Source organism: Trichechus manatus, unplaced genomic scaffold (genome assembly GCF_000243295.1).
Source record: "Trichechus manatus latirostris isolate Lorelei unplaced genomic scaffold, TriManLat1.0 scaffold00001, whole genome shotgun sequence".
In the NCBI taxonomy this organism is placed as follows: Eukaryota; Metazoa; Chordata; class Mammalia; order Sirenia; family Trichechidae; genus Trichechus; species Trichechus manatus.
Window position 1 is genome coordinate 11,958,982 of NW_004443937.1, and position 12,809 is coordinate 11,971,790.

Sequence of the window (12,809 nt, forward strand, 5' to 3'; positions counted from 1 at the left end):
TGTAATGTGTGAGATATGTATTCAACTTAATTTTTTCTCCAAGATAACTAACCAGTTATTTCAGCAACACTTGTTCCCCCACTGATTTGAAATGCCATATTTATTTATGTTAAATATCTGCATATATTATGTTTATTCCTGAGTTTTTTTTTTTTTTTTTTTTTACTGATCTGTCTGTGTCTTGATGCACAAGTACCACACTGTCTAAATTATTGAAGCTTAATAACATGTTTTAATGTTTGGTAGAGCTAGTCCCTCCCTTTCTACTCTTCTCTTTCAGAACTCTCCTAACTATTCCTACTGGTTTATTTTTTCATAAGCATTTCAGAGTCAGTTTATCTAGTTTGCCCTTTATGATGTTGAGTCTTCCTATCCAAGAACATACACACTTTTGTCGTTGTTGTTGTTCAAGTGTTCTTTTATGCCTCTTAGTAATCTTGGTTTTTTAAAAACAGAATTTGCACATATCTTGTTAAGTTTGTTGATGGATAATTTATCTTTTTTTATTGCTACTGTAAATAATTTTTCACTTCCATTCTATTTCCTAACTGGATGTTGTTTTGGCAACAATTTTAACTCTCCACTCTGGCTGTATTGCCTCAGTTGTCTTGGGGAACTTCTCATCTTATTTGACCTGGGCCCCAGTTCCTGTTCCCATCTTGTAGGCAAGACCCAGACCTCTTGAGAGATAGATGGCCTTGGAAGGTTCGAACGGGGATGCCCTATCCATACTGAAGCAACTCTAGGATGGGCACCATGGATGCTAAAAGAGGTTGATGATGTTATAAATATTATAAATAACTACACATCTGTATGAATCTAGTGCCATTTTGTCAACCGTGAGGTGTCCACACCAGAGCACAGATGGCAAATTAAAGCTTATATTGCTTCAATCTGAGACTCTTTAAATAGTCTTGTCTCTGGTGTCCTGAAGATTGATCACCCTGAGGAACCTGAGGCAGCATTCAATGTTATACTTGACACTATTTTATACATGACACTATTTTCTCCTCAAATCAGGAAAGGCAATAAGGTGTCCAGTGTCCCCCCAGAAAAACGGAATCTTGGGCCCCCCAGTAGACCCCTCTAACTGCCTTTGCAGCCAATATTGAAATTAGAAGTCAATGTTTGTTAGTGTTCTCAACCATTACTAACATTTAATGGGCACTTGCTATCTATATGCCATCTGGTGCTGGAAGCCAAGGACACAGAATTAAGAAAGCCACAATTTCTTCCCTAGAGGAGCCCACTGTCCAGTGGGGAATCAGGCAGAAAGTCATTATAATGCACTAGGATAAATATCCAATACAGTTGTGTTTAATATGCCCTGGGAATGCAGAGCAGGGGGCCATGAAACTTGTTTGGGATTACAGGTGATGACTTTTGAGCCGGGCCTTGAAACATGGGGAGTAGTTATCTAGACTGGCAAGGGTAGCAGATGGTTCTAGTGTACTACCTATATCCCCTCACTGCAAACTCTACTTGAGAACTTTCTCTGGTGCAGAAATGTGCCTGGCCCTTGCACGGGGCAGGCTGCTGCAGAGTTAACAACCCCAGGAGCAAAATTCAACCAATCTTGAATGGAATTTTGTGGATAAATGCCCTAGCTCAAGCAGGATATCTCCCAGATATGTTCTATAATATCTCCCAGAGTTCCTCACTAGGATTGAGCCCCAGTTGCCCAAAGTGGTAACCTACTCACTAAACCACCTTGTGCTGGCTTCCTTCCCTTCCCTATCTTACTTCCCAGTGTCCGTAGTCTAGCTTCCTGGGATCACTTCTCAAGTAAACTATTTGCACTCAAATCCTAGTCTCGGGGTCTGTTTCTGGGAGAACCAAACCTAACGCAGTAAAGTGTGGGCACAGAAGATTCCAAAAAAAAGGGAATGGCATCTGCAAAGGCACAGAGGCATGACAGAAAGAAGTTAAGTATGGCTGAAGAGCAGTTCAATGAATGCAAGGAGATGAGCTAGAAAGATAGGATGAAGAATCAGGAATGCCTTGCCAACAAGTGGCTTTACCCTCCGTGTAAGGAAAGATGGTGAGATTAGAATGAAATTTCTAAGAAGTCCCTCAGATGGTTCCGTGGCGGGCAGGGCACTGTCGGGAACAGGGAGAAAGAAGACCGTCTCTTCCTCCCTGGTTCAGTTGCCCAAGGCTGCAGGCTCGGTGCTCCAGCTCTGCAGAGCTCTGGGGCTCAGACCCCCACCACAGCCTGAAGTTCTGCCTTCCTGCTAGATTTGTAGCTGCCTTCATCACCTTCCAGGCTGTGCTGTTGCTGGGCTGCGGCACAGTTGTTGGAGATGGGCGGAGCTCCGGTCGACCAACAGGCGGCCACACGTATTACCAAGGCCTGGGGCTGCAGCTTATCCCCATCGGCTCCGCAGACGGAATTTTCCTTTCTGCAGCCATGCCTTACCAAGCACCCTTTGCCTGTCTCCACTCTTGCTGTGGCGCGCATCTGAGGCTTCCCATTTGGCGGTCACTGATATTCCTGTCTTCTAGTTGTCTTCTGTCAATGGAAAAATTGGGAGGCATTTGCACAGGAGGCTGGGGAAGGATCAGGTGCTTTTCCTGTCTGCCTGGATATAGAGATGGGGGATTTGCTGGAGCAGGTTTTGATAAACAGTTCTGTGCCTGGTTTTCTTTTCCTTCTGTGCTGCTTTTACTTGTATTCTTTCTTTCTTTTTTACTTTTTCCCTTCCTTCTTCCTGCCAGGCCTTGGATCAGACATTCAGGATTCTGAGATGACTCACACAAAATCTTGGCTCTCAGAAAGACCCTAGTCTAATGGGGGAAGTAGAATGTGAACCAATAATTACATTATTGTGTGTGACTACTATGATTGAGTTACTTACGTATTTCAAATATTTGTTGAATGAAGAAATTAAAAAATGTATGAATGTTAGGGCAGGGAGGAGGGAGGCCCAGGCAGGGAAGGCTCCACAGAGGTAAGGGCACCTGAGCTGCATTTGAAAGGGCTGGTTATAGTCAGGAGCATCTGCTATCAGGCACTGTACTAGGCCCTCTGAGCTCCAATGCTCACGAGAACAATACAGGGTAGAGAGCTCTATTTCACAGAGGGAGAAATCCCCAGGGAGATTAGATAAATTGCTTGAGACCATAAAGCTGCAAGTGGTATAGTCAGGGTTCCAAAACAGCCCTGTCTTCCACAAAGCCTGTTGTTATTCCAGTCCATCATACTGCAAGGCCTGGGGAACAGCTTGCGCAAAGGTTTGGAGGCACACCAAAGGTGACACAGGGGCTGATTTCTGGGACCCTTGGCTGCCATGCTCTCTAACCCCCAGCACCATCCAAAGCTCTCACAATGGCTTGTAGGAAACGTAAGTTGCCAATGAATGAATGTTCAACTCTTCCTCCTAAAGTTGGGAATCAGAGTTTGAACCTCAGCTCTTCTGTGTGGGCTGTGTGACCTTGGGGAAGTCTCCTCCCCTCTCTGAGCCTATGTTTTCTCATTTTAAAATGAGAGTATGATTTTTACCTTGCAAACTTGTGAGAATTCCAGGCAAGGTATGTAGTGATCATTGCTATTGATCTGTTCAAGGTGACATTAGGATACCCAGGGCTGGCTCACGATGGAGTGGTTGGTTGAATCATCAAGTGAGGGGACTTTTAAATAATTGGATGGAGGACGCCTTCCTTCCGTCTGCCAAGAAATGAGGGTGCTGGCAGAGAGCCTACTGCTAGCTTGCTTCCAATGGACCAGATGCTATTTTGGAGATGAGAAAAGACATTCTCTTGATATTGGCAGTATTGGAAGAAGATAAAAACCAGGGACTAGGAATACTGACTCACTCCTGAGCAGTTACAGGGGCAGGCAAGCCAGTCAGGTGTCTTCAGTCCTCCATCCCATGTGTTGGCAGAGCCCTGCAAGCCTGCAGGGTCAAGGGGAGGGGGTGGAGAGAAAGTGCTGATGGGCTTTCAGGGTGAATCATATTCAGTGAGACAACAGTCAAGTATTTGACCTTGGACGACAACCCTCAGATCCCTGGAGGTGGCTGTTTCCAAGAGCAGAAGAAATGGGGCCATCTGCTCAGAGCTGGCCCTGGCACTAAGGAACCTTTCCCTGGGGATAACTGTGCAGGAACTCACACAACGTGGCCTCATGGGGTGGGGGTGGGGAAAGCTTTCTTCTCAATCTACCACCACTTACACGAAGAGCAAGGATAGGGTTGGTTCATTTTTATTTTGCCACTTACTATTACGTTGCTCTTCTTCCCTAACCAAAAATTTGTGAAAATGATTCCTACCTCCTAGGGTTGTCGTGAGGATTAAATGAGAGAACAAAAGGTGTCTATTACAGTGTTTAGTGCTTAGGGCTTAGTGTTGTTGTTAGGTACCATTGAGTCAATTTCAATTCATAGCGACCGCATGTGGCAGAGTAGAACTGCCCATAGGATTTTCTAGGCTGTAATCTTAAGGAGAGCAGATCCCTAGGTCTTTCTCCTGTGGAGCCGCTGAATGGGTTCGAACTGCCAACCTTCCAGTTAGCAGCCAAGCGCTTAATGCTTGAGCCACCAGGGCTCCTGAAAAACCCAAACCTGTTGCTGTCAAGTCATTCCGAGTCAGAATGTTCCTATAGGGCTTCCAAGGAGGGGCTGGCAGATTCGAACTGCTGACCTTTCGGTTAGCAGCTGTAGCGGTTAACCACTGCACCACCACAGCTCCATACCAGGGCTCCTAAAAAAACAAACAAAAAACCCACATCAAGTGGATTCCAACCCATAGCAACCCTATAGGACAAAGTAGAACTATCCCATAGGGTTTCCAAGGAGAGCTGGTGGATTCTAACTGCTGAACTTTCGGTTAGCAGCTGTATCGCTTAACCACTGCACCACCAGGGCTCCCCAGGGCTCCTAGACCGTGCTTAAAAAAGATGGCTATAATTATGACCTTATGCCGTTTCACCAATAAAGAAGAGCTCATCTTTTTTGTTTTTCATTTTAGCCCAAATCAGCTTCCCAGCAGATATTATAATCAGACCTTCAAAATAAAATATTCACATAGAACCTCATAGGTCATCCCAACCCTTTTGTTTTTACATATGATGAAACCGAGACTCAAAATAAAATTGACTGTAGAATATTACATAGCTATTAAGCGGTGGGAGTCCCTGGGTAATGGCTGAGTCCCTGCATTCAGCCATTAACCAAAAGGTTAGAGGTTTAAGTCCACCCAGAGGCATCTTGGAAGAAAGGCCTGGTGATCTACTTACAAAAAAAAAAAAAAAATCAGCCATTGGAGTTCTACTCTGACATACATGGGGTCACTATGAGTCAGAGTTGACTTGATGGCAACTGTTTTTTTTATTAAGTGGTGAACCAGGGATTCAAATACATTATCTGTCTCCAAATCAGAACATATGTTTCATTATTTTAAAAAATTGCTATCAAGAATATGTACCTATCATGTGCCAGACACTGCATCAGGCACTTTTTACACACAATCTCATTTTAATATTCTTTGACAACTGTGCAACAAATTATTAATCCCACTTTACAGATAAACAGACTGAGTCTCATGAAAGAAACTGCATAAGATTGCATTGCTAGTGAGTGGCTGAGGCAGGGGATAGAACTACATGGGCCTGACTCTCAGGATCTAAATGGCCCACAATCTGAGAGTGGCCAAGCAAGACTGGGGAAGTCAGGGGCTGCCCGTTGACTCTGTAAACACAACAGCTTGTGCACTGGCTACTTGTAGGTATCTCTTATGACCGCCTGCAAGGTGCCTTCTTGGAGAGAAACTGTAGCAGAAGTGGAGGGAGGGGGTTGCCTTCTGCACTGTCTTGGTACAGAAAGCTCAGCTGTGACCCTGGGGTGCATCAAATGCTGAGTGTAAGGGGTGCTCTTTCACTCATCCTTGAAGTGGTGTGAGGTTGCTGCGGAAAAGCAGTCTCTAATGAATCCTATGAATTTCCCAGATGGGGGAAACCCACTCTGTGCTGCTCATGTGTGCATGACAGAGATGTTCCTCTGTCACCATGGCAACAGCCAGTACACTCACATCCCACAAGAGGCCAGAGCTGCTCTGTGGGGAGCTGTGGTCCTAGCTGCACAGGGGTAGGAGTAGGGTAAATTGGTGGTGGTGGTGGTGGGGTGTCTCATCAGCTAGATTCTTTTTGCTTGAGGCTAGCTTGTTCCTGGGGCAGGAATGTTTATACAGGGTCCCTGCTGCACCAAGCCCCTATGTCTGCAGGATTTGGGGCAAAGGGAGATGGCAGGGAAACTTACAAGGTGAGTCCTGGAAGGTATATTATTTCTCCTTTGGCTTCTTAGGTCAGCTGCTGATGGATGACACCTTTCTGAGGGGTCTGTCAGTACATCCTAACGGAGAATCTCATGGGGTTTGCAGCAGCCAGACCTGCCGTCCAGCTCTGCAACTTTTTTTAATTCTAAGGTCTCATGTTTGTTGGTGTAACCTAAGTCTAAATTGCCTCCTTGGTTAAGAGGGGATATTTAACGCCTCCCTTGTGGGAGATGAATAAGATAACACGTGGGCAGTTTCTGGCATGCAGTCAGTATCTAATCAGTAGTAGTTATTATTGTGTCCTCAATATTGTGAGAGAAATGAAGACTTAGCAAGGGGACCGTCTTGATTCTCTTAAGTCAGGGGCAGACTTGGAATTAGCATTCATGTCACCTGTGCTTCTCCTGGGCTCCTCTGCTTCTCTCTCTCTCTAAACCATCTGGTCTGTCAGTGTTCCATGCTTGCTCCCCAGACTTGGCTCCTGTATGCCTTGGCTGAGCCCAGTGACATCAGGTGATTGTTTCCCCCTGTGGGGCTCCACCCAGAGAATCTCACAACACTAGACCTTGGAGATCACCCAGCACAGCTACCTCTCCCTCGTTTCCAGGTCAGGAAATGGAAGCCTAGAGAGAGTTGTTAAGTGCCTTTTTCAAGGTCATCCAGGAAGGGAGAAGCCATCAGTTGAAGTGGTTGTTTCGTTTATTTTAGCAGGTATGTCTAAGCCAGGGAGTCACAGGAGATGATTGACCTCATGCATGCCTGAATTCTCTTGGGTGTTTGATGTCGAGATAAGTGTGTGGGGAGAGTCCTTCTTTGTGTTTTAGTTGTGGGGCTGGCAAGCTCCGAGATTCCCCTGGTGTCATAGGTATTAACAGCTAACATTTGCACAGTGCTTTACAGCTTATAAAATGCACTCATGTACTTATCTTATTTAGTCCTCACAATAGTGCTTCAAGGTATTTACGATAATTATCACTATTCTTTTACAGATGGGGAAACTGAAGTTGAAAGTGACTTGTTCAAAGTCACACAGTTACCAAGCAGCAGATTTTGGAATTGAGCTTATATCTGTGTGATTCCTAGCTATAGCAAACTGGTTCTGCTGACATGGGGTCATCTTTGGAGAACTTAATGTTGGGGACATAGCTGTCTTCTGCTGACCCTACACAGAAGTGAAGAGGGAGGCATCCACAGAGATGACTGTAGCATTGTCGATAAGGCCCACCTGAATGGAGATTGGGTTCTCCAAAATGTTAGGTAACAAGCTTTGTCACTTTCTAAGTGCTTCCCAAGGCAGACACTAAAAACCAATTGCTGTCAAATCAATTCTGACTCATAGAAACTCATGTGTTTCAGAGTAGAACTGGACTCGAGAGTTTTCAATGGCTAATTTTTCAGAAGTAGATCTCCAGACCTTTCTTCCAAGGTGAGCAGGGACCAAGAATGGCATGGCTCCAGCAAACTTCCTTGTCTGGCAGGAAACCAAACAAGCATTCTGCCAGGTGGCTTGGTGCCCCAGGTTCTCCTTTAAGCTAGGATTTTGAGCTCTGCCTACAGAAGGACACTTCAATTCCATGATGTACTCAGCCTTCTCCCTGTGAGCTTTTTCCACTGCATTGTTGCTCCAGGGAAGAGAGAAATCAGAGAGGGAATAAAGCATTGAAATTGGTTCCCAATTTTAGCAGGATTCTTTCATCTGCAGTCTCCAGATGTTTACTTGTGTTTACAATTCAGTGAAAAGATAAAGATTACACAGGAAGAACCTCAAAGAGTCCTGAGCTACCAGAACTAGAAGGGACCCCCGAGATTCTGACAGTTGGCTGAGGTGGTGGCTGAGTGACTGAGAAAGTAGGGGAGACCCCTCCACTGACTGCTCTGGGAGAAGTGCCTTCCACCTGGAGACAGGAGACTGGCTGGTTGATCTCAGAGTGATAGGCAGAAAAGGCCCAGACTGCTCCAGAATTCTATTTTGTAGAACTTCCTGGATGCAAATCCTGTTTCTCCTTCAATTCCAGGGAAAAGGCAGGACATAAAATAGACTAATGTTGTTAGCTGCTGTCGAGCCAGCCCCCAACTCATGGTGACCTCACGGACAACAGAATGAAATGCTGTCTGGTTCTTGATTGGGCCATCTCTTACGGTCCCCATGATTGGCCGATTGGACCATTGTTATCTGCAGGATTTTCACTGGCTGATTTTTTCAGAAGATTGTCAGGCCTTTCTTCCTTGTCCATCTTAGTTTGGAAGCTCTGCTGAAACCTGTTCAGCATAATAACAACATGCAAGCCTCCACGGACAGACAAGTGGTGGCTGTGCATGAGGTGCATTGGCCAATGGTGCTATACTATTCTCCCTGAATCTGGAATCTAGATCCACAGGTAAGAACAAGGGAAAGATTTTCATTGCAGCTGATTAAAACCCAAGTCTGTTTATAATAAAGCATCCTTGCGTGCTGCAAAGACACTTCTTGGTGAGGACTCACTGGAACATGGAGGGTACTGGTTTAAGCAGATTATGATTTATGGTTGTACCAACTAATGAAAGATTTCTGATCATACACAACTGCTTAATAACCACTCACGCCCAATTATTAGACAATATAGTCTGTTCTTCCATAAAAATAATATTATTATTAAAACCTACCAGAGAATAACTGAATAATTTAATGGAATATTTGATAAACATTTTTAATGGTATTGTGGGCATCCATGGTTTCAATGAAGGAATCAAGCAAAGAAGTTCTCTGGGAACATCCTGCTCCTGCTCCTAAGATTGGGACACTTACTGTGTGTTGGGTGTTATGTCAGGCTTTGTGGATTATTCTGAGAGAAGCAGAAGACAGAATCCCTCACCTTGAGGCGCTTGAAAAAAATCAAAGCTGGATAGACACAAGTGTATCCATAAACATATACATATACACAAGTACAACCTCTCAGAGCCTCCCCTACAAACTTTTGAGTACATACTACACATCAGGTGCTATTCCAAGGCACAAGGAATATAGTGATAAACAACACAGACAAGGTCTTTTTCTTCAAGGAGTACATCTACACATTCTTATAACGTATACAGTCCAGCCTCCCTTTCTCTTACTACCTCCCCTGTCTTGGTTGCCTTCTTCACTCTTTCCTGCCTATCTGAAGTCCATCCATTTTATAAGGCCTAATCCCTACCTCCCCTGTGAAATTTCCTACTCCAGAGATCTCCTCTTCCTCTGGCTCCTTTAACACTCACTGTCCTCTCCACTTTCTGATCACTCACAGAATGCTCTAGCTGTGTGTTGCTAGTTATATGTTCACTTGTTTGTGAGCTGTCTTCTTAAGGGCAGAATTTGGGTCTTATTCATTTGCGAATCCTCCGTATCCTTCAGTACCTTGCTTAATGCCTAGTACATATTAGGCATTACTGATTGGTTGTTTTTTTCTATTATACATACACTATAAGCTAAATGGTTAGGGGAATTATTTAGCGAAATATAAGAAAACGATAACCCACTTGGATTGTTAAGGTTGTACGTCACCTTGGCTGGGCCATGATTCTCAGTGGTTTGGCAATTATGATGTAGTTTGGCAGTCATATAATGATGTGATCACTTCCATGATGAGATTTGATATGATGTGATCACTTCCCTAATGGGATCAGTTGTGAATAGCCAATCAGTTGAAAGGGAGTTTCCTTGGGGGTGTGGCCTGCATCCAATATAGGTGAACTTTCTGTCAAGGCTAGGGGGCTTTTGCTCACTCTGGATCCTACAGCTGGCTCCTGTTTGTCTGACCTCCAGTTCTTAGGACTTGAGCTAGCAGCTTACCTGCTGTCTTGCCTGCCAATCTTAGGATTTGTCGATCTCCACAGCCTGTGAGCCAGGAGAAGCCTCCAGTCTGACCCACAGACTTGGGACTTTCCAGCGTCTACAACCGTGTAAGCTATTTCCTTGATATAAACCTCTCTATATATTTATACACTTTACTGGTTTTGCTTCTCTAGAGAACCCAGCCTAAGACACCCACTATCCAAAAAACTGAAGTGATGCAGTGTCTGAAATTCCACCATTAGAGAATCATGTCTTCGAATAAGATTCCTCTGATCATTTTAAAAATACTCCTAGGAAGGGCAATACATTAAATTAATTTATATTATTAGTGACATATCAGCTTTTTTTCTCCAGTAGACGTAAGAACTGAATTGGGTAAGAGTACAGTTCAATTCTTAAATAACTGAGTCCTTACTATGTGCCAGGCACTGTGCTTGGTGTTGGCCTATCCTTGAAAAGCTTATATTCTAGTACGGGAAATAAAAGAGTCAACAGAATATTTTATTATAATTTCTTTGGGACTATGGCAAAGCCAGTCACAGGATATGAAACACTTAGCCCAGTCTGCAGGGTTGAGGGAAGGCTTACTAGAGGAGTCATCAGCTTGTGTACCTCCATGTCTTCTCTGTCTGAGTGTTTCCCCCCTTCTCTGCTGGTAAACTCCTACAGCTGCCTCAAGACCCATCTAAAATGTCATCTCCTCTGAGAAGCCTTTCCTAACCCTCAGAGGCAGAATGATCACTCTCTTCTTGGTGTTCCTAAACTACCTTGCCCAACTGTATTATACGTCCGATTGTGAGTCATTGTTTGTGTGTCTCTTCTTGCCCTCTTAATCCCCCAGTTCACATAGATTGTGAGCTTCCTACAGCAGGGATCGCTTTCCACTTATATCAGTTTTCCCAGCTTTTACCACTGTGCATGGCACATTGTCGACAGGAAGACCACTGCATTAGTATAACTGGGTGGAGGCCTCTCTGACACCACTGGGTCTCTGGCTCAGAGATGGATTGTGCGTCTTGAGGCCTGAAACTCAGTGCCAGCTGGGACACAGGAAGCGTGATCTGCCGGCCAATATTAGTGACAAGCCCCTCATTGATTCCAGTCAGTCCAATAAATACTTCCTGAGAACCAACTCAAATAAGAATAAGAATTCAGCCACTACTACTGGCATACCTACTGTGTACCAGGTGCTTTACATAAATGATCTCATTTAATCGATGTAACAGCTTTGAAAAGTGTTATTTGTCCCCTTTTATCAGCTGAGGAAAAAAGGGCTCAGGGGGCAATTTGCCTAAGGTCACACATTACCCAGGGTGGCCTGACTACGAAGTATATCTGCCATGTTTTGCTCCAATACAACACAGGTAATAAGTGTATCTCATGAGAGGTGAAAACAAAGCCTCAGGGGTCACACAAGATTTAGTGAGTGCACATCAGAAGACTATCAGAGAAGTCTTCATGGAGGCTGAGGCAGTTGTGACCAGTGAATGAACTGGGAAAACTAACAGAAAGAAAGATTTTAAGAAATGACCTTCTTGATAGTACATAGGATGGCAATGCATATCGGTGAATCAAAACACTGGAGGGCTGGGGGAGTCTTAGATATCCCCCTTGGGGCTCCTGCAGCAGGGGGTGGTGCGGGGAGTGGTCTTCAGCCTTACCCATGGTTTCCTCTCCCTGGTTAATGACAAGAGGGAGAGAAGTACGTGCTGTCAGATGAGCCATGCAAAAGTGCAGGCACCGGAAATGCACCCCACACCTCCTTCCAAAACAGGGTGGAGAGGATTGTTTGGATCCGTTTTTCCCCACCCCAAAGTAGAGGAGATAGCCCTTTCCGTCCCTACTAGGGTGGAAGGGGGTAACTTGTCACCCTCACCTTGGAGTAGGGGAGATGTCTCCTCACCAGCATTGAGGAAAGGGTGGTTCTTTTTTTTTTTTTAATCACCATAGGGTGTGTGTGTATGGAGGAGGGGGATGGATCATTCCTTTCTCTCTCACCTGGGGTTGGGGTCGTGGCACCTTTCTCCCCAGCACTGGGGAAGGAGGTAGTTATTTTCTTTCTCTTTATACGGTGAGTGTGTGTGTGTGTGTGTGTGTGTGTGTGTGAGGGGGATGGCTCTTTTCTCTCTCACCTCAGGGTAGGGAAGCTGACGCCTCTCTTGCTTTCAAAGAGGATGGGAATGGTTTCCTTCGCTTCCATCTCGGGGGAAGGAAGCCATGGCTCTTTTCTCCCAACCAGAAAGGTGGTAGGGACTCTTGGCTCCCTTTTCCCTCCCCTGAGGGAGAAGGATGGCTCATATGCCATCCCCACACGCACACACGCTGCGGAGAGGCTCACAACTAGGTGCTCAGTGCGCCACCGGCAGCTCGGGGGCGGCGCCGGTTCTGCGGCGCGGGGCGGGGCAATCCGCGGCCCCGCCCTTGGCCCCCTCCTGCCCCCTCGCGCTGAGCGCCGCGCCGCCCGGCTCGCTAGCCCAGTCCGCGGCGGCTGTCTGCTGGGCTCGCGCCGCGGGGGTCGTCTGGGCTTGCGTAGCGCGGACCGTACCTCAGCCGCCGCCTCGGTCTCGCCCTCCGCGCCGCCCGGCTCCGCCGCCCCGCGCGCCCCTAGCCTCTCCAGCCAGATGATGAACTTCCTGCGGCGCCGGCTGTCGGACAGCAGCTTCATCGCCAACCTGCCCAATGGCTACATGACAGACCTGCAGCGGCCAGAGCCCCAACAGCCGCCGCC

General features: G+C 45.9%; 1 protein-coding gene across 1 annotated transcript in view; it reads left to right on the forward strand.

Annotated features, from left to right (window-relative positions):
* Positions 1-12,700: 12,700 nt before the first annotated feature.
* Positions 12,701-12,809, forward strand: part of SYN2 (synapsin II) — a 162,780-nt gene continuing 162,671 nt past the window's right edge. The window contains exon 1 of the mRNA XM_023739727.1: positions 12,701-12,809. This exon is cut by the window's right edge and continues 288 nt beyond it. Within this exon, the coding sequence (XP_023595495.1) occupies positions 12,703-12,809 (107 nt within the window). The 5' untranslated portion in view covers positions 12,701-12,702.